At 40.8% G+C, this 25322-nt stretch overlaps 1 protein-coding gene and 1 non-coding gene across 3 annotated transcripts in view; both read left to right on the top strand.

Moving 5' to 3' along the window:
* Patl1 (PAT1 homolog 1, processing body mRNA decay factor) overlaps positions 1–22259 on the top strand; it is a 30157-nt gene extending 7898 nt beyond the window's left edge. The window contains exons 3-19 of one of the 2 annotated variants that reach the window (XM_052762998.1): positions 996–1213; positions 1638–1718; positions 2304–2498; positions 3394–3495; positions 4077–4166; positions 4510–4739; positions 5944–6033; positions 9048–9228; positions 11265–11388; positions 12059–12156; positions 12831–12890; positions 15391–15539; positions 16771–16930; positions 18781–18936; positions 20080–20171; positions 20277–20426; positions 20719–22259. In XM_052762998.1, the coding sequence (XP_052618958.1) occupies positions 996–1213; positions 1638–1718; positions 2304–2498; positions 3394–3495; positions 4077–4166; positions 4510–4739; positions 5944–6033; positions 9048–9228; positions 11265–11388; positions 12059–12156; positions 12831–12890; positions 15391–15539; positions 16771–16930; positions 18781–18936; positions 20080–20171; positions 20277–20426; positions 20719–20740 (2198 nt within the window). In that variant the 3' untranslated portion in view covers positions 20741–22259. The remainder of the gene's footprint in view (positions 1–995; positions 1214–1637; positions 1719–2303; positions 2499–3393; positions 3496–4076; positions 4167–4509; positions 4740–5943; positions 6034–9047; positions 9229–11264; positions 11389–12058; positions 12157–12830; positions 12891–15390; positions 15540–16770; positions 16931–18780; positions 18937–20079; positions 20172–20276; positions 20427–20718) is intronic. The other variant, XM_052762999.1, reaches the window with a different exon arrangement.
* Positions 7320–7427, top strand: LOC128095721 (U6 spliceosomal RNA). The gene has a single exon (XR_008213333.1). It is a non-coding gene; the product is annotated as a U6 spliceosomal RNA (small nuclear RNA).
* Positions 22260–25322: the final 3063 nt, after the last annotated feature.

Raw genomic sequence — 25322 nt, 5'->3', positions numbered from 1 at the left:
AAAATAGTGAATGAAATTAATAGATTCAAAGACTTAGATTCTAAGTGGTTCTCAACCTTCCTAATGCTTTGATCCTGTAACACAGTTCCTCATGTTGTGGTGACTCCCCAACCATAAAATTATTCTCGTTGCTACTTCCTAACTGTGATTTTGCTATTGTTATGAATTATAATGTAAATATTTTTGGAGATAGGTTTGCCAAAAGGTTCGTGGTCCACAGGTTGAGAACTGCTGACTTAGAAGAAGTTGGCAGTTAAAATATGAGAGAAGTTCTTGTGTTAGTGCTATAGGATTTTACTTTTTCCTGCAGTTTTTTCCTGAAACATTTGAAATCCCAAAGTCAGTTTCAGACTGGGATTCAGACACTCTTAGTTAATACTTTAAACTGTTGATCCAAAAGCTTGATTGATTTTGAAGAGAGAGAGATTGTGTGTGTGTGTGTGTGTGTGTGTGTGTGTGTGTGTGTGTGTGTGTGTGTGTATTCCCACATGTGTGTCCAGATGCATGCCTTTTTGTGTGGAGGCCAAAGCAGGTGTCAGAAGCTGCCAGGCATCTGCCGGACCCCTGGCTTGTTATGCAGGTTCTAAGATCCAAACTCCAGTCTTCATGATTGTACAGCAAGCACTGTTATCCACTAAGCCATTTCTCTCGCCCCCTAGAACTTGTATTTTATTCCTAATATGTTTTTTCTTTTTATTAGTGAAAAGTTCACTATGTATATCATGTCTGCTTACAGAAACTTAAATGTCATAAAACCCTTTTGTTATGACAGACAGACAGATAGATATATAGATATAGATTTTTTTTTTTTTTTTTTTTTTGAGACAGGGTCTCATTGTGTTACCCTGGCTGCTCTGGAGCTTACTATGTAGGCCAGGCTGACTCAGAGCTCACAGACATCTTCCTGCCTCTGCCTCCCAGGTGCTGGGATTAAAGACATGCACCACCCTGTCCAGCTGAGCTACATTTCTTATATGAACTGACCTGTCTTACAGATGATGATTGGCAGGAAGCACATGAGCGCCTGGCTGAGTTGGAAGAGAAGCTACCTGCGGCAGCTGATGAGCAAACAGGCAATAGAGAGAGGGATGAGATGGACTTGTTGGGTGACCATGAGGAGAATCTAGCAGAAAGGCTCAGTAAGATGGTGATTGAAAATGAGCTAGAAGATCCAGCTATCATGAGGGCAGTGCAGACCAGGCCGGTTTTACAAGTAAGTTACTCTGATTTGGGAACTAACAATAGCTCAGATAACAACAGATTAATAATTAAAGTACTGAGCTTTGTCATTTGTTTTCTGTTTAATAACAGAATTAACATGTGCCATAGAAAATTATTAATTGGTCAGATGGGGTGACTCAAACATAAAACCTCAGCACCGGGGAGGCTGAGGCATGCAGATTACTGTGGGTTGGAGTTAGCCTAGCTACCTAGCAAGTTCAAGGACAGCCTGGGCTACAGATAAGATCCTATCTCAGAAAACAGACCAAAAGGTTGATAATTCCTGATGTTGGCAATTTTGTAGATAAAGTTGAGGAAGCGTGTATTCTGGGACACTGTGACTTCTTATTCCCAAGTAGTTGAGGTTAAAGTCTGAGAGCCATCTAGACTCTGTGTGTATGTTCCTTTTTTGGCAGCCTCAACCCAGAAGTCTAAATTCCAGCATCTGGGATGGATCTGAAGTTCTGAGGCGAATCCGTGGACCACTACTTGCTCAGGTATTAAATACTTTACTCTTCATGTAGAATGACTTGCATCCACAGATAAGTTGGCTCCTCTTGTCATCCTTTTCTTACGGTAATTAAATAGTATATTATCTGTAATAATACACTGTAATAATATAGCAGTATGTCTCATTCACCAGCGCTAACCTTGACTGCTACATCCAGCACTTGACAGTTGTGCCTGCTCATGCTCCCTTCCTTAGCCCTCAGTTTAAAGACTGAAAGGGAGTTGTTAGAGCTCATCAATGTCAGTGTGTGATTTGAGCTAGTTAAAAATCTAGGCACAACTGCAGATCAGGGACAAACTGTTGGACAGTGGTCGGGCACAAGGCCAGAGGGATGATTATAAACAGATAATGTAAAGGAATTTTATGGGAATGATAAAATTGGTCTGCATATTTATCAAGAGTCAGAGAATTGTATACTAAATAAAGGATAACTTTTACTATATATGAGTTAAAATTAAATAAAAATGAAGATAATTTCTCAAAGTATCTTTGGCATCTGTAGAGATTATTAAAATATTACAACCAACTTAACTAATTTCTCTGTATGCTTTTTAACCACTTCCTCAATTAGGAAATGCCTACAGTGTCTGTATTAGAATATGCCTTGCCTCAGAGGCCCCCACAGGGCCCAGAAGATGACCGGGACCTTTCTGAGCGAGCTTTACCAAGGCGGTCAACATCACCTGTCATTGGAAGCCCTCCTGTTAGAGCTGTTCCTATAGGCACCCCGCCTAAGCAGATGGCCATTCCCAGCTTCAACCAGCAGGTACCTTCCATTAACGCACACAGCCCAGAATATTGGGAACCTGGGCAAAATTATTTGGGATACTGGGAGGAGGGTGGGCATTATGGGTAGGCATTAAAAGAATAGCCAATTAGAGAAGAAGTTAGTACGAATGAGACACATTCCCTAGTACCATTTGCTGCTGCTGCTTCTGATATCTTTTAACTGGGGGAGAAAAGAGTAGTTAGCCACATCAGTGCATATATCCTTTCTTAAGTGTTTTGCTGGCTGCCGGGTACATTAGCAGAGAGATAACAGAAAGCTGGGGGGAGTGGGAACACTCAGCATTGTCCACATCCCTTTTTACCTTTAAGATATCCCTGCTTTCCCTAGAGCCTGTGCAGTCCTGTTCCATAGACTTTCCTCCACCTGAAACCAGCAGCTGAAAAGGAAGGCCAATTTGGAAGGTATGGGGGGAGGGTGGTGTTGGTATGGCCTAGTTAGGCTCAATATCCTAAGAAATGGTGGAGTCACAATGTATCACAGCATTGCTGAGCATGGCGGCCATATCACTGAGGCTTCAGAATAGGACTTAGTTAATCCTCCAGCTTTCTTATCATTCCTTGCCCCTCACTAGAACCAAAATATATCCTCTTGGAGAAAATTTTCAAGTCAGAATGTCTGCTGGTACTTCCCTCAGATAGCATGGAAGGGTGGGGATACTGGAGAATTAGCTAAATCTTCCTCAGTTAAGATGAAACTGATTTGTGAGAGGAAGTAACCAAAGTTCTATGTTTGAACCCATAGCCAGAGCAATTTGCTTAGAAGTAGGGCTTTGCATTGAGTTCTGTGTCTCTACCAGTACTCGAGGGGAGGGAGTGTAGGAAGGCAAAAGACTGATTTCATTGAATGTAGTTGTGTATGTTTGTCTTAATAGATTCTGTGTCCGAAGCCTGTTCATGTACGGCCCCCAATGCCACCACGTTATCCTGCTCCCTATGGTGAGAGGATGTCTCCAAACCAGCTCTGCAGTGTTCCGGTATGTCACTTTACAACATGTAGGAATGTTTAATGTGAACTTCATAATCATCATTAGTATGTAGTAGCTCATATTTCCTAGATTATATGTATTCCTTGTAATCTCTCCTTATTTTCTGGGGTTTGTGGTTCCAAGGTCAAAGGACAAAGGTTTACTTTGTTTCATGCCACTTTAAGATTCTAAGCTTAGCTGGGAATTCCTGTATATGCCTGTAATCAGGCACTCAGTAGGCTGAAGCAGAAGAATCCTTAATTCCAGGCTAGCCTGGTCTACATAGCGAGTGAGTTTCAGGCTACCAGTTTGAGCTACTTAAGCAAGACTGTCTCAAGAAAAGAAAAAGCACAGAAAGATTCTAAGTTCATTTTTATTTCTGCTGCTTAAGCCTTTCATTCTACTGCTATCTTTTTCCTGTTAAATGGACATGGCGTTTCATAATTTCTAACAATCTTTTCTGGCATAAGACTCTCCAGTTTGAGAGGTTTTTACACCTAACTTTATACCAGATGTATACTGAGTTTGCTTAGTACATTGATTTGCTTGATCCATAATATGAACGTAATTTCCCTTTTTTGTGTCCTTAGAACTCCTCCCTTCTGGGCCACCCTTTTCCTCCTAGTGTTCCTCCTGTCCTCAGTCCCCTGCAGAGAGCACAGCTTCTTGGAGGAGCACAGGTAAGCCTATGGTTAGCCATGCCCATAAAGATAATCCTGCTGTCCTAAGATTCATTGCTTGACACTTTTTTCTTTCACTGTTAGCCATGTCTCCCCCAATATACATACTTTGTTATCCCAAGTGAAGATATTAATGGAAACAGTGTTTACCTTCTTGGTAGTGCATGCCTATAATCCCAACACTTGGGAGGCTGAGTTAGGATCGTGTGTTTGAGACCAGCCTAGGGTACACAGGGAGTTCCCAAACAGCCTGAAGTACATAATGAGACCCTCTCACAAAGTGGGGTGGGGCCAGTGGGAATTACTAATTCTATTATGTTAAAGATCTTGTTCCTCTTTGCAGCTACAGCCTGGACTACAGCCTGGACGGATGTCTCCCAGCCAGTTTGCACGGGTCCCTGGATTTGTTGGTAGCCCCCTGGCTGCCATGAATCCTAAGTTGCTACAAGGGCGAGTTGGGCAGATGCTTCCCCCAGCACCAGGCTTCCGTGCCTTCTTTAGTGTTCCACCCCCTGGTACACCACCTCCCCAGCAGCATCCTCCTGGCCCAGGACCTCACCTGCAAAACCTAAGGTATACAAAATGTGCCTCTGTTGATGAGTTGTCAGCCAAGTCCCTTTTAGTTTTATAAGTGTAAAAATTATGTTTCTCATTTAGTTTTGTGATGTAAAATTCTTATGGTACTTGCTCAGTATAGTGTTTGAGAAGTTCCTGGGTCCTCAAGTTCTCAGAGAACTGCTTGAGTCTTCAGGCTCTCCACTGTCTTCTCTACTGTCTTCAGAGTATCATGCTTCCTTTGTACATGATAATAACTGCTTCTTTTACTTTTACTAAAGTTTCACTTCATACCCATTTTTTGAACATTCATGCAGTAAGATGTACAGTGCTGATGACTAAAGATTTATTCCAAAAAGTAACAGATAGAAACAGAGGCCAGGAAGCTAGCTGATCTCAGTGCCAGCTGAGTTGCTGGTTTTATAAGGAGACAGACTTGGTTTCTACTTTGGTAAAATTGTGTCTTATTATATAAATCATGTCAGTTCATGTTCTCAAGAGAAACATCAGTAGAAGATACATATATGTGGGAAAAGTTAATTTTATTCCAGGGAACTGACTGGCAAATTGGAAATCCATTTAGTAGGCTAGAAACTAAGAGTCACATTGCAGTCTTGACCTTGAAGTATGTCAGCCAGTAGGCTAGAAACCCAGCAGAACATGGTTTCCGTTCTTGATACAAGTTTCTTCTCCGAGTGACTTCTGGTTTTGGCTATGTTTCTTCTCTGAGTGACTCCTGGTTTTGGCTGTTAGGCCTCCGAGATTATGGAGGGCAGTTTCATAAAGTCACCTGATTGTAAATGTAAATTTTGTCTTTAAAATGCTTTCATAGCAGTGTACACTGGGGTTTGGTTAAACTTGGGTATCATAGCTAGTCAGTTAACATGTAAAATTAACTGCCACACATACAATTTCAGTGTCATTCCCACAAAAAAATTAAAGCTGAATCCATTAAGCCTGTTAGGAACAAGAAGAATTGTATTGTTTTACTACTAATGCACTGGAGTAGTTCACTGAAAGAACACTAAAGGTGTTTCATAGTCATCCTCTTAGGTTTAAGAATTGGTCATTGTGGAAGAAATAAAAACTTTCACTTCTAAAAGTTTGTTTAGAATACACTCTGGCCATCCCTTGAGTGAACCTGTATCCTGTATTGACAACCTTTTTTTAAAATGAAGTCATCAAGATAAGATAATCAAGAACCATTTTCTTTTTTCTTTAGACCTCAGGCCCCAATGTTTAGACCAGACACAACCCACCTTCATCCACAGCACCGGCGCCTCTTGCATCAGCGGCAACAGCAGAGTAGAAAGTGAGTACTCCTCACTCTCCTGACCTGTCAGTGGAAGTTGCTGGCTTGGGCTACTTTTTTGTTTGTTTGGTTTTGGTTTTGTTACTACATTTACTGAAGGTGGAGTATGTTTTGTTGGCTTGAATGCTGTCCTTTTATGTTTTATTTTATTACATTTAATTTATGCTGTGTGTGCATATGTATATCTGGAGGTCAGAAGGCAACTTTGCAGGAGTTGATTCTTACCTTCCATCAAGTTGGTTCTAGGGACTGAACTCATCTGTCAAGTGCCCTAACCCCCTGACTGAGTCGTATTGCTGGCCCTTCTCTTTGTTCTTTTTTGGGGGGAAGGTAGGAGAGGGGAAAAAAACATACATACATACATACATACACACACATATATATTCATATACATATATGTATATGTGTGTATATATATACACACACATTCACTCACTCACTCTATATGCTAGCTCTAAATGATGAGGTTTCTCTTACATTTATTTACTTACTGTGTGTGACAGTCAGTTTTCTTCCAGCACATATGTCTCAGGAGCTGAACTCAGGTTGTCAGTCTTGTTGTCAGGCACTTTAAAGACTTGAGTCATCTGGCTTGTCCAAATGACCCTATTTTTATCAGTGAATTCATAGTTGAAGTCATGTTGACCTTAAGTCATAGTTAAAGTTGAGCTCTGACATTTATAGTCCTTATGAAATTTATAATCTCCATCTTAACTGCCTTTTTCTTTGTCTTCTAGTTCAGAAAGAATCTTAAAACACAGTAGCCAGCTCTAAATGTAGGTGTTATGTGAGCACAATGGCCATCTTTTCCTCACATTATTTCTTCTTCATTCAGATGTAAATGTATTTTTATATATGTACCCCTGGCTGTGTGATCAAACTATGGTAGGCTTTGAAAACTAAAAATAGCAGGATACATAAAGCCTCTGCCTTCTGTGTCTGTATCAAGTCATTCTATAATTATTTGCCTAGATAAATTAAGGAAACTAGATAGAGCTGTAAGGGGTCCTCAACATCCGTTTTTGTTCTCTTTGTATAATTCCTTTTCACTTTCAAAAATATTCTAGAATATATTTTTCCAGGGAAGAATAAGGGAACCAATGTGGACTTAGAAACAAAACTCCAAGTATTAGCTATATAGAGCAAGATTAATACATTTAGCTGTATTAAACTATTAATCCTTGGTTGGTGACACATGCTTGTAATTTTATCACTTGAAGGAAAAGACCTAAAAAAAGGAAGAAGCCAAACAGTAATAAACAAAGACCACTAAAAACAATATTTTGGTGCTCACTTCGGCAGCACAGATACTAAAATTGGAACGATACAGAGAAGATTAGCATGGCCCCATGCGCAAGGATGACATACAAATTCGTGAAGCATTCCATATTTTAAAATAATTTTAAAAACCAGTATTTTGAGGAAGAAATGAAAACACTAACAAAACACTTGCCCAAATATTCAGTTCTCAATAGAAGAAAATTTATTGAGTGGTTCCTAAAACTGAAGAGATGTTCAAGCACACTTATTTCAGGGTAACGATAAAAATTAGATAGTTACCATCATCAGACATGCAAAGCTTGAAGTGTCTCACTACTTCATTTGGGGTGAGAATTGAGTATGTAGCTCCTCAGGAGAGAATTTAGGCAGTAGAAAATAAAGTTAAAAATATGACTAGACCACACCTCACAATTTCACTTTATAGAATTCCCAGGATACTTTTTTGATGTAAAGAAACAAGGAGTAAAATTATGCCCGTTACCATTTATGTAATCAAAAGCATACAGAATAATGTTGTGTAAGACTCAAAGCCCAGCAGTGGTGGCACACACCTTTAATCCCAGCACTTGGAAGGCAGAGGGAGGCAGATCTTTGTGAGTTGGAAGCCAGCCTGGTCTACAAAGTAAGTTCCAGGAGAGGCTCTTAAGCTATAGAGAAACCTTGTTTCAAAAAACAAAAACAAAAAAAGACTGAAAGACAAAACAAGTGTGGTGGCTCATGTGTTTAATCCCACCACTGAGGAGGTAAAGGCATTGTGGGTCTCTGAGTTCCAGGACAGCCTGATGTACATAGTAAGGTCAGGCTAACCGGGTCTGCATAGTGAGATCCTGAATCAAAGAAAAGAAAGAAAGAACATTCAAAGACAGATGAACAAGCAGCATAAAGGTATGGACATGCGGAAGAGAATCCATATAAAGACAACTTGGTGGTTCTTTGAAAAGAAGACCAGAGATCAGTTCCTAGCAGCTGCATCATTCAGCGCATAACCAACTATCACTCCAGCTCCAGGAGATCTGACAACTTCTTCTGTCCTGTACATGCACAAGTACACATCAAATTTTTAAAAATAATCTTGAAGGCCTTCAACTCTCACCTGTATTACCTGGTTTTTTGAGACAGGTTCTTACTGTGTAGTCAAGACTGGCCTCAGACTCTATCCCAGGCTGGCCTCAAACCCACAGTTCTTAGTAAGCCTTGAGTGTTGGGAGTATAGGGTTGTATCACCATGGTTGACTGTGTGACTTCAAAGTGAACCAAATTGGCCTAAATACGTTTTTAAATTTGAACGATAGGTAGATATTTATTATAGTATTTGCTTGAGCTAGATACATTAAAATGTTTTATGATTTTCAGTGAGTTAAAGAAAAAGTATACAGACTTCAGGATCAGATTAGCCAGTATTCAATCTTACTCTACCACCTGTTAACCAGCTTTGATTTCTCCTGACCTCAGTGTATTGTCTTAAATGAAGAAATCTACCTCATGTGTGTGGTTATAGTTTACACAAAAGTCCAGATGTGCTTAACAAAGGGGAAGGTACTCAGATCTTAGTTTGATTTCTGTGATTATGTATCACGTAGCTTTTTCCCCTTTGATTCTGTTAGGGTGCAGTTCTGTTTTTCTTCACAAAGGCAAAGGGGTGTTTTTGAACCAGCAGTACTGTATACCTGTATTTCGAAAAGCATGGCCTATGTGCTGACTTGGCCTGAATGCAGCATCTGTTTGCCTTTCAGTCAGCATCGGAATCTCAATGGTGCCGGAGACAGAGGAGGTCACCGGGCCAGTCATCAAGATCATCTCCGGAAGGACCCATATGCTAATCTCATGCTGCAGCGGGAAAAGGATTGGGTCTCTAAAATCCAGATGATGCAGCTGCAGAGCACTGATCCCTACCTGGATGATTTCTATTACCAGGTAAATAGCCAGTACTTGTTTTGAGAACAGTTTGTCTGCTTATGTTAGTAATAGAATTTTCTTTTTTTTTTTAGAATTTTCTATGGAGATACTGTCCCCTGAATGCAAATTGACTAAGCAGATTCCATCCATTTTTTAATATTCAGTGTCAAGCTATATGTGCTCAGATTGATATTTTCATTTTGGCATTAATAATCTGGTTCTTCCAATTAAGAATATTGGTGGTGTGGGGCTGGGGATGTAGCTCAGTGGGAGAGCACTTGGCTTAGCATGTGCATGTCCCAGGCTTCTATCCCTAGTACTCCTCATTACACACCAAAAAGAAAAAGAAAAGACATTCAAAGACAGATGAACAGAAAAGAATATTGGCAGTCTAACTTTAAAGACATCTTCATTAATTCACATTTGTAAAATACTCTTTTAAAAACATTTGTTTTGTGGGCAGTGCGGCACAGCTGTCAAGGTCCACGTGTGGATGTGAGGGGGAACTAGTTTTTTCCTTTCACCAGGGGGATCCCAGAGATTGAATTTAGGTCATTGTTAAGTCTCAAACTCAGGACAAATGACTAATGTGCCTGTTTAACATCAAAATGGACCTGGCCACCAGTTTCTCCCAGAATCCTTTTCTACCTACTTGTTACAGGGTATGACTGGCATATTCCACCCTTTATCCCTCCCACCCTACCCCCTACCCCCCAGAACTCTCTAGCCCAGGGCCTGGGCAGCTCTTCCCTATATAATCCAGCCATTTTGGTTACCTGCCTTTTTTGTATTTTTGTCCTCTTGCCTGCTGTACCTGGTCTTCCTCTCTCCTCTCTCCCTTCCCCTCCCCGTCTCACATGGCTCAGTCATGTCCCCTCTGGACTCTGCCAGATGTCCCTGTCTCTGCTTATGCTGTCCCGTTTATCTACAATAAACCTTCTCCTCCACCATACCTAGGAGCAGTGGCTGAGGTACCTGTTTAGCAGTCACCATGCTTAGTGACAAGTGCCTTTGCCCACTGAGCCATCTTATCAAGCCAGTTAATGTTTTTGAAGACTTAAGGGGTTTGTGGTGTGTGAGTGTCTGGTTTGTGGTGCTGGGCATTGAAAGTTGGGCCTTGAACATGCTATAAACCTACTCTGTTGTTGAGGTTTACCCATAATCCATAGATTGGTTTTTAATGAAGCCAAGGATGTGTGTGCATGCCTTTAATCCCAACACTCTGGAGGTAGAGACAGGAAGATGTCTTGAGTTCAAGGCTAGCCTGGTCTACATAGTGCTAGGACAGCCGGGGTATATTGAAAAATCAAATAATAATAATAATAATAAAGTAGCCTAGCAGTGGACGTTGAAAAAAATTTTAAAAAGAAATAAATAAAAAAGCCTCACAGTGGTGGCGCATGCCTTTAATCCCAGCACTTGGAAGGCAGAGGCAGGTAGATCTCTGAATTTGAGGCCAGCGTGGTCTACAGAGTGAATTCCAGAACAACCACAGCTGTTAAACAGAGAAACCCAGTCTCAAAATAACAAAAATAAACAAATAAATATGTAGTAAGCTTTCTTGTTAGGCTTTCTTAGACTGCCAGCCTGCAAATAATGACACAGAGACTTACTAATTATGAAAGCTTGGCCTTTGGCTTAGGCTTTTTCCCAACTAGCTCTTACAGCTCAAATTAACCTGCTTCTGTTAATCTACGTTCTGCCATGTGGCCTCTCTTCTATTCTGTATGTCCGACTTGCTTTGCATCTCCTGGCACCTAGATTCGTCTCCTCTTCCTCTCTCTACCTGAAAATCCCACCTATCTATCCTCTCCTGCCTAGCTATTGGCCAGTCAGCTTTTTACTAAACCAATCAGAAGGCACCTTGGCAAAGACACATCTTCACAGTGTACAAAAGGACTATCCCACAACATAAATAAATAAAATACAACAAAAACTAGGCTTCAGTGTATTTCTAGAGTTCTAGTTGTATTATTACCAATGGTGTAATTAGTGTGAAGAACAGTGGTGGTCTGTATTTGTTTTGCAATGAAAACCATCTTCTCTTGTGATAGAATTACTTTGAAAAACTGGAGAAATTGTCAGCTGCTGAAGAAATACAAGGTGATGGTCCTAAGAAGGAGCGAACCAAGCTCATCACTCCCCAGGTGGCCAAACTGGAGCATGCATATAAGCCTGGTAAGGTTCTAGTTCTTTTTTTCTTTCTTTTTTTGTTTTTGTTTTTGTTTTTGTTTTTCGAGACAGGGTTTCTCTGTAGCTTTGGGCCTGTCCTGGAACTCACTCTGTAGATCAGGCTGGCCTTGAATTCACAGAGATCCTCCTGGCTCTGCCTCCCGAGTGCTGGGATTAAAGGCTTATACCACCACCGCCCGGCTTCTAGTTCATTATTAAGAGAAATTTGAGACACTACTGTTTTGATAAATTTGAGATATTTATATGTGGAGAGTATGAGTAGCCTGACAGATGAGCTCACAGGTCCTTTGCTCTTTGAGAGTCTATAATCTTTCAAAACTTACTATGATTTTTTTTTTTTTAGTACTCCTAAAATGAAGAGGAAATAATTTTTCTTTTGATGATGATTTTAATGAAGGGATGGAGAATCGATTATGCAAAGGAGTTGCTTTAGATGGCTGTGGTGGCTCTCATCTGTAATCTCAGTATTGAGGAGGCAGAGACAGAAGGATCATGAGTTAAAACAAAACCAAAAAAGAAAAGGAAAGGGGTTGCCTCACTACATACATTCTTGCGGTGAATTATTAAACTATGGGTGAAGCACAAAGGAAAGCTTACTGAACGCTGTCTGCTATATTCCAAGTCTTTATTAACAGAATCTTTTTTGTCCTTGCAGTGCAGTTTGAGGGCTCTTTGGGTAAGCTTACAGTCTCTAGTGTGAATAATCCTCGAAAGATGATTGATGCTGTCGTGACATCTCGGAGTGAAGATGATGTAAGTGCAAGCTAATAGGGTGTTCATTTTGGCAGTCATTGGAATGAGATGAGGCATGGTGGAATTGTCTGTAATCTAAGCTGACCTGGTATGTCCTAATTTTTTAGTTTTTCACACATAAGCTGAAATATAATACCTTCATTTAAAAAAAAAAATGTGTGTGTGTGTGTGTGTGTGTGTGTGTCACATGCCATGGTGCACTTGTGGAAGTCAGAGGACAACTTTCTAGAAACAGATTCTCCTTGCAACAGGGACTCCAGGAATCAAATTCAAATGGTCAGTTATGTCCATGCAGCAAGCACTGTTTACCAGTTGAGCCGTCTTGCTGGCCCTAATGCCTTTATTTATGAAACGGCCAGCCAGAGCATGCAATAGCAGGAGTCTTTGGATCTGATACCTCTGGCTGCAAGTAGTGCCTATTTACTCCAGTTTACTACTTAAAACAATATTTCTATGTTTTTTAGATTATTAATCTAGTTTAATAATTTATGAGCTGACTCAGTCAGTGACCTTTGTTTCATACTGTTGTCATTTTGGATTGTTAACTTTTAAGGAGTCTGGATTCTCAAGTATTTTCACCAGTGAACCTAAAAGTGCATTCTTGGTAAAATGGTCTCAGTAAAGGTAAAGAATTCATACTGAATAACCTTTTTTTTTTTTTTTCTTTTTTTAAGGAAACAAAAGAAAAACAAGTTCGGGACAAGAGAAGAAAAACCCTTGTCATAATTGAGAAAGTAAGAATTTATTTCTGTATTTAGTTTCAATTTAAAGAACTATCAAAAATGTGTGTATCCAAGAAGTAGAAGAGTGAGCAGGAAATCAGTGTTAATTAATTTTTTTTTGTAATTACATTTTATGATTGGTGATGGCATTGTGCATGCATGTCAGAGGACAACTGGTAGGGGTGGGTTCTTGACCTTCCACCTTGTGGTTTCTGAGGCTTTTAACTTAGATTGTCAGGCTTGAGGGGAGGTACCTTTACCTGCTCAGTCATCTCACTGGCCCAGTTTCTTTTATATTACCTAAGAATTGATTTGTGTTAAGTGCTTGTTGTTTACCAGAGTATTCTAGAAATGATTGTGCTATACCTTGCCTATGGAATCCTGGAAAGAACACTGCACTGGGGTTTTGTTCATAGCCATCTCATCAGCCCAACTCATCTTCAGTCTAATAAAAATTGGAATAAAAGTTTCGTTGTTACATGAACTAATTTAGTTTTACGGCATTTATTAGGCATTCCTTATGTGCTAAGGAAAACAAGATGATACATATAGACAGTCTGTAAAGCACACATACCACAGTGCAGTATTACATACATAATACCATACTACACTACTTAGAGCACAGTAGTTTAGAACACAAGCTCAAACCATCCCTTTTCTGAGTCTAACGTGAGGCTGAGTTATTTAACCTTTTATGCTGTCCTCAGTTTCTTCATGGAGATGATTGTAGTAGTTTTGTTTTAGGGTTGAGTTTGCAAATGAATGGAATTTGTGCAAAGTGCTAGACCACTGGCTGACACCAGTAGTAAAGTTAACTTTAAAATAGTGCCTGGTTGTGTAGTTGGGAGTTTTTCTATGTCCTACCTGGTCCTGCAGCTGCTTTGACCCAAATAAATATACAGAGGCTTATATTATTTTCAAACTATGGCCATGGCAGGCTTCTTGCTAGCTAGCTCTTGTATCTTAAATAAACCCATTTCTCTAAATCTATACCTTGGCCACACGGCTTGTGGCTTATTGGTGCTTTACATCTTACTTTTCCTGGTAGTGACTAGCAGTGTCTGCTTCACTGTTCTTTCTCCTCCCACTGTCTCTCTTGGATGTTCCCGCCTAACTCCATCCTGCCCTGCCATAGGCCAGTGCAGTTTTATTTATCAACCAATCAGAGCAACACATATTCACAGCATACAGAAAGACATCCCACAGCATGGTCAGACTGGAGAGATGGCTCAGTGGTTAAGAGCACTGGCTGTTCTTCCAAAGGACCCTGGGTTCAGTTCACAGCACCCATGTGGCTGTTCACAATCTGTAACTCTATTTCCAGGGGATCTGGCATCCTCACACAGACATACATGCAAGCAAAACCCCAATGTATATAAAAATTAAGTCTTTTTAAAAAAAAAAAATCTTGCCTGGTCTTTTGTTATACATGCCTTTAATCCCAGCACTTGAGAGGCAGAGACAGGTGAATCTCTGTGAGTTCAAGGCCTGCCTGGTCTGCAAAGCTAGTTCCAGGACAGCCAAGGCTACACAGAGAAACTCTGTTTCAAGAAACTAAAAAAAAATGAAAAGAAAAGAAAAAATTGCTTGGTTAGCAATCTTTATCAGTAATCCAGTATGCTGGGGGCTGGAGAGATGGCTCAGAGGTTAAGAGCACTGGCTGCTCTTCCAGAGGACCCACATGGCAGCTCACAACTGTTTGTAATTCCAATTCCAGAGGATCTGACACCCTCACACAGACATAAATATAGGCAAAACACCATTAAAAAAAAAAAAATAGAAAGAAAGAAAAAAGGAATCCAGTATGGTGATTTTAATCACAGAGGCAGTTTCTGAATGTGAGGACTACATAGTAAATTCCAGAAGAGCTACACAGTGAGACCATATCTCAAAGATTAGCAGGGCTGGAGAATATGGTAAAATGTTTGCTGTGTAAGTTTGAGGAACAGAGTTTGCATCTTCAGCATCCACATAAATGCCAGTCCGGTATGGCAACCCTCCCAGTGCTCAGGGGCAGAGACAGAATCCTTGGATCTTGGACAAAAAGATAAATTGAGCCTAATTGGCAACTTCTGGGTTCAGGTGGGAGATGCTGCATCAATACAGAAAGTACTGAAAGATGGAGGAAAACACTTGACAGTCAAGATCTGACCTCTTTATGCACACACATTCTTACTCACTCCCTCACTTATTACTGGAAAGTGACCCTAGTGGCATTGTTAGGAAAGTTGGGTGTTTCAGCCTAACATTGCTGCTGGGAAATTTGGAAAGCATAATTACTTCACTATTTTTACTACCTATCAGTCCAAGAGAGAGAAAGACTGATGCTTGAAGGATTATTATTTCACCATGTTTCCCCACATTTAATCAAGCACTTTAAAAAAAAAAAAAACCTCATTTTTTTTGAATTGTACTCTTGTATTTTTACTTGTTAGCCCTAAACTGTGAAGATGTTTATCTAATACTCTGGTCCTGACCCAGCATGTTATGGCTTGTTCTGTCTCTCCCCTAGACCTATAGTTTACTCCTTGATGTTGAGGATTATGAAAGGCGATATCTCCTAAGTCTAGAAGAAGAGCGGCCTGCCCTGGTGGATGAAAGAAAGCACAAAATCTGTAGCATGTATGACAACCTGAGGGGCAAATTGCCTGGACAAGAGAGGTAAGCATTGTGCACTTGAAGGAAATGAGAGATTCTTTCCATTGCCACTAAACTCCACTTGGGATTGTGGTGTTCCTTGTCCTACCATTTCTATAAGCTTAGCATCTATTCTTGGGTTTGTTTTTGTTTTGAGACAAAGGCACACTGTGTAGCCCTGGCTGACCTTGAATTGCTTTCCAAATGTTTCTATTAAAGGTATGGGCCACCACACCACACTAGTATCTATATTTTTGTCCAGACTTGGGTGCTACTTCATGTAGAACATTCCATAATCCTTTTGAGTTCTTTCTTGGATTCATATATTCAACAATATATAGTCAGTATCTTCTACAATTGTGCTAGTGGTCCAGATACAGAGGGGACGCTCCTAGATTTTGGTTTTGAGGTGACAGATTATATCTGGAATATGATTAATAGTGTGTTCCACTTTGTAATTTTTATGTATTGACTTTTCTGCTAACGCGGCACTTACCAACGTTTGTACTTTCTTGAGATTTCCATAGAGTGTGTATGTGGAAGCCAGTCCATCTTCCAGTGAAGAATGTTACCTCTTTCTGTGTCATCTTTCTCCTGCTCATTGTCTGAAGCAAACCTAGCTGTGATAATGTCCTATAAATCCCAAATATTTAATGTAAGGTGACTACACCTGCTGACAGCTCCTTTCCCTTCGCTCAGATTCTCCTGAACCAGAACTTACACGCACATAAGAATAGACTTCTTTTCAGCACACTTACGTGCTGTTGGTCTGATAAATGTGGTTTATCCATAGATAGGCATGTTATGTAACCATTAAATGCTTTTAACAGAAGCATATTTATTGATAGAGAAAAGTGTTTAAAAGGTTAACTGAAGTTGGATGTAACTGTAGATCAGTGGTAGAGCACTTGCCTAGCATACAGGAGGCTCTGGACTTAGTTTCCCATTCTGGGGAGGAAAAGTGAAAAAAGTCAAATTACAAAACCATATAAATTCTATGTGCCCTGTTAACACTTATAAATTAACATTTAATTTTTACTTAAATCAAATTTGATCACATTTTTACATATAATATGGGAATAGTTTTTCATATTTGTACAACTTAATTTTACTATTTATTATCTAGTTGGAATTGGAGAGTAATCCTCAGTTTGGGTAGTACAGATGATTGTGAAGATAGGGTTGCATATTTAAAAAAAAAAATGTGGGTTTTCTGTATTGCCCTTGTTGACATTAGATGGCATTCTTCTTGCAGGCCAAGCGATGACCACTTTGTACAGATCATGTGTATCCGAAAAGGGAAGAGAATGGTTGCCCGCATTCTCCCTTTCCTCTCCACAGAGCAAGCAGCTGACATTCTCATGGCAACTGCCAGGAACCTCCCTTTCCTTATCAAGAAGGATGCACAAGATGAGGTACTCACCACGCAGGGCAACTTTCCTTCAGTTTCTCAAGCTGGAAAACGTGGACTTCTGGTTACTCTTATGGATGTGAACCATCCTCCCTGCTCTGTTGTCAGTAGCTTCATGTTAGCCTGGAGGTTTAGTTCAGGGGTGTCCCTCAGGTAAATTTTTGATTAAAAGATTTCTGCCGGGCGGTGGTGGCGCACGCCTGTAATCCCAGCACTCGGGAGGCAGAGCCAGGCGGATCTCTGTGAGTTCGAGGCCAGCCTGGGCTACAGGGCGAGATCCAGGACAGGCTCCAAAACTACACAGAGAAGCCCTGTCTCGAAAAACAAACAAACCAAAAAAAAGATTTCTGCTTATCCTTGTAGAAGCTTTTCAAAGATTAGCAAATTTTCTTGTACTTTTTCAAGTGCAAGACAAGAAATTAATAAAGGAATAGTACTATTAAGTACGGGATTCAGAGTAGCGAGATACTTGTGAGGAAACATTATAGTTGACTACAAATTGAGCAGTAACTACCTGAGTTATCTGCAGAAGACATGCCTATATACCATGAAACACAAAAGAACTGGAAATGGCTACTGTAGCTTTTGAGATTTTAGAATTTACAGAAAGGAATGAAAAGTTTAAATCTTATGAGAAAAATGCAGGTTTTACTTGTGAATGACTAATTTACGTGCATGTGTGTATGTGCATGATTGGTATCCATGGAGGTCAGAACAGGGCATTGGATCCCCTACAACTGCAGTTACAGTCTGTAAACCACCATATGGATGCTGGGAATTGAATCTGAGTCCTCCGTAAAAGCAACAAGTGCTCCAGCTGTCTCTCTAGCCCCAAAACCAGTACATTTTTAAGAGACTCCCAAGAATGAAAAATAGGATGGAGGGAATTTTAAAGATTTTAGATTTATCCTAGAGAATAAAAGGCCAGAATAAAAAGGTATGCCTATTTTAAAGCATAAATGCCAAAGGAAAAGAATGGAGCAGTAGGCACTCTGTCAATCATGATCTCACAGAAACTCATCAATGGAAGCAAGTTTGGAAGAATCTTGTCCATTTGGCAAATACTCTCTGAATACCTCTACATGCCAGGCACCATTTTATATTATAGAAAGAAAGCTAGGAATAAAACAATACCTTTATAGAGCTTACTTGCTAGTAAAGAACACTTAGTTAACTATATAGAAAAATTGCATGTGGTAACTCATGCCTGATTTCCCCACATTAGGGAGGCAAGGCAGGAGAGTTGCTGTATATTCGAGGCCAACCTAAAAATATGTGTTTGTAGAATGTAGTTCATTCTCCTCTCTCTATTTGTCTCTGTTTGTGTGTATGTGTACATGTGTATGTGTACATGCATGTGCTGTGTTTTCAACCTGTGTGAATTAAAAAGTAATCAACCATGTCTCAAGAATCCATTTTCTTCCAGTAAGAACTGGTTCCAGGTGTAAAGCATGGGAGTACAGATAACCCTGGTCTTACACCAGAGACAAGGGACTAATAGATTACTAGGGATACACATACCAATTTGAGGGAACTCCTGTTTGCCAGAAGTGATATATTTAATATCAGAAAGAAAAATTACAGCAGTAGACTGCATTAGATTTCACTTAATGAGTTCATAAATGATACCAAAAATATATCATTTGTAGTGAGTGCTGGGCCAGTAACTCATCTCGAAAACTGAAAAAGGAAGAGTCAAGTATTTATCCTGCCTTTCCATTACAACCAAATGTCCTGGCACACAGTAATATCATAATGATTTTGTATATAGTGAGCATCCTGCTGGCCACAACCACTGGTGGGAGGTAGTGAAGGACCAGTTGGCAGAATGTAACGCTCTTGTTTGTTTTGTAGGTGCTGCCATGCTTACTGAGTCCCTTCTCTCTTCTCCTCTATCATCTTCCTTCAGTGACTGTCACCAGCCTTCTGCAACAGCTAATGAACCTACCTCAAAGTGCAACTGCACCAGCACCCTCCAACCCTCACCTCACTGCTGTGCTCCAGAACAAGGTGGTCTTGTCCTTTAGTGTCCCTAACTTATGTGGCATCTAAAGTTGACATAGGAAAATTATGACTGCTGTAGCTTCCTTCCACTCAGGAATTACATTACACTAGCAAAGGCTAGAAAACAAACAATGCTTTGGAGAAAAGAGTGTTTTATGAAATTTGAGGCATCAAGCATCCATTCTTTTTTACAATTATTCCTGTCCTCTTTAACAGTAGATTCCCATACTCATGAAGTTCCTGCTTCAAGACAGTTCTGAAAGTTAAAGCTGTCATGGCATGAGGAACAGAACTGGATGTGGATGATTAAAGTATAGACTAACTGCCTGTCCTCTTTGTTAGGACTTCCCCAGAAATTCTAACAAGCTTCTGCTGAGTAGCAGTGGCCAGGATTTAGTCACATGGCATACCTAGCTGCAGGAAAGCTACGTACAGCTTTCAGTTATGTCCTGTTAAAGATGCAAAGGTTAAGGCAAAGCTTGGTGCACTTGTTTTTAATCCCAGCATTCAGGCTGTGATCTCTGTGAGTTCGAGGCCAGCCTAGTTTACATATCGAGTTCCAAGACATAAATCCTACCCTAAAAACAAAACCTTTTTTTCTTTTTTAGTTCAAAGCCTCTTAGAGGAAACCTAATAAGAAAAGAGGATTGTGAGTTTCTAAACAGGCAGTGTCGGTCCTTGCCTGCCCTTTTCCAGCCTTATGATCCTGAGTGTTGCTCAGCCAGTTTCCTGATCTGTGATGTGCAAGTGTTGATGCAGGCTTTGCACAGTCGTCCTAGTGTTTAGAATCTAGAGGAAAGACACACCTCTAATTCCAGGCTCGCCAGACCCTCTCAACCTGGCTACACAAAAACTTTGGTGTACAGCCATTCCCATCAGTGCCAGGGTCCCATCAACTGAGGTGTAAGAGGCTTAGATGCACTGTTTTGGGTTTTGCTGTTGTTGCTTTTAGATTTATTTTATGTGTATGAGTGTTTTATCTCCATGTGCACCTTATAGATGTCAGTGAATGGTTGTGGGCCGTCATGTAGTTTCTGGGAACAGAAACCTGATCCTCCACAAGAGCAGCAAGTTCTCTTAACCACTGAGCCATCTCTCCAGCCTCCTAGATGCATTGTTAAGTTTGATTCTATCTGGCTTTTCTTCCAGTTTGGCTTGTCACTGCTCCTAATCCTCCTAAGCCGTGGGGAAGACCTACAGAGTTCAGGCCCTGCTATAGAATCAACACAAAATAACCAGTGGTCAGTACGATTGTTTATCTTTTCTTTCAAATTCTTGTAAATAACCTTTGCTCTCCTTTCTCTTCCCCTTCTGCTTCTCATATTGTTTTGGGTTTTCTCTATCAGGACAGAGGTGATGTTGATGGCAACCCGAGAACTTCTACAGATCCCCCAAGCAGCCCTGGCCAAGCCAATCTCTATACCCACAAATCTAGTGTCCCTTTTTTCTCGCTATGTTGACCGGCAGAAACTGAACTTGCTGGAGACAAAACTACAGTAAGTTCCAAATACATTTCACTACCTTGGTACTTTAGACATCATACTGCGGGGAGGATGAAGCTAAATGGGAGTGAGAGATTGAGACATCCATTAAATGTGTGTGTGCTGAAACAAATCACTGTATTGTATGCAACAGTACCTCAGAAAATGACAAAAGCTGAGAGAACAGATATATCTAGGGTGTTTTATTATGAGAGTTCTTTTAAAGATATAATTTGAATGCAAAAGATTCATCCTATTCTAACTTATTCATACAAGAAGTTGTCTTTCTCTCTCTTCATGTCCTCAGGCTGGTCCAGGGGATACGATAAAGCTCCCAGTGTGCCCTGTGCCTCCTTTTTTGGCTGCCGCCTGCACTGCTGCCATCACCAACGGAGTGTTTTTAATGAGGGGAGGGAGGTAGCTTATGACCCAAAGGAAAGTCTGTGGGATCAGCCTGTTTGCAGAGGTTAGCTCTGAATGCCGGGTATTTCCCCACTGCTCTGATACTTCTGCTGGGTGTTTCTTTCACCTTCCGTGTTACACTCTGCATGTCCTACTTTTACTCAGTTCTTCTCAACTTTGCATTTTCTTTGCCCTAGAGACACAAATATAATATCCCTTTATCCCATCACCACTATTACAGTTCAGAGTAGGTTGTAGTCTGCCAAAGGTTCCCTCCACCTTTATTAATAGGACTATAGGAGAGCCAAAACTAAGTAGAAGTCAAAATATAGGTAAATGTACACACACCCCTACACACACATTCATGTGGTCTCCAGAGGGTCCTTACAGGATGAGTTTTAGTTTGAAAAATATTTAGTTGACATATACCTCTGAAAATAAACCAGCTGATAAATTTTTAGTCTGTTTCTGTTCTATCTTGTAATTTGGTGGATTCTACTTTTTTAATATATAATACAGGGTACACAGCACATTACATTAAATCAAACTTGTTAAATGGTTGATGCCCAGCTCTAGGCTGAGAAGTCTTTCTCCCTACCGGTATTTCCTTTGTTCCTGACCACCATAATGGAAACAGCACACACACAGTTAAGCCTTTTCCTGTGATGACTACAGCGTGCTTGAGCCTGTCCCTCAAGTGCATTCAAGAGTACCCAAGATGAGCCTCACCTAGAGCCTGCTTCTGCAGTGTGGCTTCTGTGCACCTGCACTGTCTTCCTGATGTGACTTCTGTAAGCCATGCTTCTGCTTCTCTTCCCCATTTTCATTTAGTGTCTTGGGTAGAAGCCTCCAAATGTAGCCATGGCTGCTAAGCTTGGGCTGCTCAGCTCTTCGGTCTCCTCTGCCCTGCAGCAGAACTGCTGTCCTGGCTGCTTAGTCTTGCCTGAGCCCCCATCCACTGGCAGCCGGGGCCTGGGTTGGAATCTTAGGGACACTGTCCTTTCACCTCTCTTACCTTCAGCAGTCAGCCAGGATGAGGGACCTTGCTCCCTAGTAGTTGCAATTCTGAAAAACTAAATTGGATTTATTTTATATTCCCATCCTGATCCTGCTTTCTGCTCTTCTCACCTTTTTGAATGTAGTCAGGGGACAGGCTATGATATTTAAAGAGTAAACGTTTTGCACATACATGTAATGTATAACAGTATAGCCCTCCGTTACAACCAGCTGTCCTTGTTCTCATCTCCATTTCTTCTCATTCTGTGGCCTCAGGCTCCACCAGCTGCTCCCCAGTGACAGTCTCTAGCTTCCTTCTACCATCTGCTGACTGTCTCCACTGAGCCTTTCTTACCTTCCCTTCACACCTGAGCAAGTAAACACTTGATTATTTTTTCTTCCTTATTGTGCTTTTTGTTCAGTTCTAATTAATAAAAGTTTCTAAATTTACATTTTTATAGGGTATTGTAAATAAAAACAAATTGTATACTTGAAAACGTGTACTTGTATTTTATACCTTTTTTGTTTCTGAATTTGTTTTTAATGGGTTTTCCATCATACTTGGATTCACTAGCAAAACTCTTTTTTGTTGTTGTTGTTGTTGATTTTTTTGTTTTGTTTTGTTTTTCCAGAGCTGAGGACCAAACCTAGGGCCAAACCACTGAGCTAAATCCCCAACCCCAGCAAAACTCTTGATGTTGGAGAAATACCACTTTGCCCTAAACAAATTCACGTATTTCTAGAAAGATGCCCATCTCTCTCTCCTTTTAAGAGACTTAGGTAGCTCCCTTAAGCATTTAGCTGCCCTCATGGTTTGTATTTCTCTTAGGTATAGCCCTGTAGCTTTGTTTAATCTTTAAAAACAAAAAAAAATCTTGCTAGGCACATATCTATAATCCTAGCATTCAGGAATGTGAAACAGGAAGATCATTCATCATTTTTACTCTTAAAGTGATCAAGATTGAAGATTCAGCAAACTAGTAAAATCAGAGGAGGATAAGGAATGGAGAGATGGTTCAGTGGTTAAAGGCACTCGCTGTTTTTCCAGAGGACCCGAGTTCAATTCTCATCACCAACATTGGCAGTTCACAGCCCTCCATAACTTCAGTTCTACAGGATCTGATACCCTCTTCTGGTTTCTGTGGACACAAAGGCATGGTACCAAGGTATGCATACAGGCAAAGCACCCGTACATGTACTTTTTTTTTTTAATAGGAAAAACAGTGGGAAGGGACGTTGGATCCAAGAGCAGAGCACTAGATGGAATGTTACTTTTGTTAAGAGTAGAATATAATGGGGAGAGATGTGTTTTTCAGAAAGGGTTTCTCTGTGTAGCCCTGGCTGTCCTGGAACTCACTCTGTAGACAAGGCTGTCCTCGGAACTCTCAGCAGTCACCCTGCCTCTACCTTCTGAGTGCTGGGATTAAGGGCGTGTTGCCACTACCTCAGAGGTTTTTGTTTGTTTTTTCAATTTATTTTATATCCCGAATGCAGCTTCCCCTCCCTCCTCTCCTCCTAGCCCCTCTTCCCTGCCTCCCTCCTGCCTCTGCCCCCCCCCCCCCCCCCGCGCCTCTGCCCCCCCCCATCCATTCCTCTACCATTTCTATTCAGAAAAGGGCAGGCCTCCCATGGATATTGACAAAACATGGTATATCAAGTTATAAGGCTAAGCACCTCACCTTGTATTAAGGCTGGGCAAGCTAACTCAGTTTGGGGAGTAGAATCCCAAAAGCCAGCCAGAGTCAAAGACAGATCCCACTTCCATTGTTAGGCCTACAAGAAGACCGAGCTACACAACTGTCACATACATGCAGAGGACCCAGGTCAGTCCCATGCAGGCTCCCTATTGGTTGGTTCAGGCTCTGTGAACGCCTATGAGCCTGGGTTAGTTGATTCTGTGGGTTTCCTTGTGATGCCCTTGACCCTTCTGACTTATATAATCCTTCTTCCCGCTCTTCAGCAGGATTCCCCAAGCTCGGCCCAATGCTTGGCTGTGGGTCTCTGCATCTGCTTCCACCTGTTGCTGGGTGAAGCAAGAGATGGATTCTTAACGTTAGCATAAACCCTGTTAGGTGGCTAATCTTGGGGAAGATCCACAAGGCTAGATTAAACGTTTTCAGTGGGAGAACATAGGATGCAATACTTCACAACTTAGAGACCTGGAAACCGAAGCTCTAGGAGGTGGAACTTGATTGAGGCCCTGGGTTGACTAATGGTAAAGACCCAGAGAATGTTGTAGTTACTTTAAAAGTTTGTTTTTTTCTTTCTTTTTTTGGATTTTTGAGACAGGCCTTCTTTGTGTAGCTTTGTGCCTTTCCTGGAACTAGCTTTGTAGACCAGGCTGGCCTTGAACTCACAGAGATCCGCCTGCCTCTGCCTCCCAAGTGCTGGTATTAAAGGCGTGTGCCACCACCGCCTGGCTAAAAGTATTTTTTAAGCCTAGGAATAATCAATGTAGTTGATAATTATATTAGGTGATAGTTTGCAGTATAACAGTTAAAAACTGGCATCAAGATTTTTTATGAGTTTTTTTTTCTGCAAATGTATGTGCAGCCATATGTAGGCTGGTGCTTGCAGAAGTCAAAAGGATACCAGATACCCTGGAAGTAGTTAGAGATGATTGTGAACTACCATTTTGGGTGCTGGGAACTGAACCCAAGTTCTCTGAAAGAACAAGTGCTATTAACCTCTGAGACATCTCTTCAGCCCCAGAAAAATTGCTGCATGGGAAAATACAGTAAAAGGATAGAGCATACCAGCTGAAAGATCAAAGTTCTACTTTAATAAGTCCAAGCTAGAGGTACTTAAGTAAGGTCCCATATCTACCCTAAATTGCATTTTTCCAAAACCACAGCTATTGAATCACTGAAGTAGCCTTCTTAAACTTTAGGAAGACAAGACATGGCTTATGGATTTCTACTTTGGGAGGACAGTGAGGTCTACTGTGTGGGAAGGTCAAAATGATCTTACATTTTTCCTCTTCTAGCTATGCTTGAGTGGATTGGCATTGTGATCTTTGAGAAATGAGTATGTCGGATTTCAGCAAGCAAGGCTTTGCTCTGACAACTCCGCATCTTACAATGATCTAATAGCATTATGTTGACTTTCTTTCCTCTTGCATTAGAGACACAGTTATGAATAGCTTGCAGGTCTCATGACAGCCTCTGCCTTACTTTTTGGTTTGCAAATGTTGCACGGAAGGCTGTTCAGAGGAGCTTGCTCATTATTCAACGTGACTCTCCAAGCTCCCAATTTAGCTGAACTCATTCTCCAAAGTATGTAGAAGAGAACTAAGTGATGAGCAGTGTGTGTGTGTGTGTGTGTGTGTGTGTGTGTGTGTGTGTAGTGTAGTGTGTGTTTTTCCCAATTGTGAATATAACATCCTTAAAACTGCTTAGATTGTATCAGTTTGAAGATCAAGAAATGCTGGTGATACTGCTAACCTAGCATACACAAATCCCTGGGTTTGATCCCTAGTACTGCATAAAACTGGGTACTCCCAACACTGGGGAG

The sequence above is a fragment of the Peromyscus californicus genome, unplaced genomic scaffold (assembly GCF_007827085.1).
Source record: "Peromyscus californicus insignis strain IS unplaced genomic scaffold, ASM782708v3 Scaffold_4__1_contigs__length_199733344, whole genome shotgun sequence".
In the NCBI taxonomy this organism is placed as follows: domain Eukaryota; kingdom Metazoa; phylum Chordata; class Mammalia; order Rodentia; family Cricetidae; genus Peromyscus; species Peromyscus californicus.
Note: the sequence above shows the minus strand (reverse complement) of the source record. Positions and strands in the feature narration are given on the sequence as shown.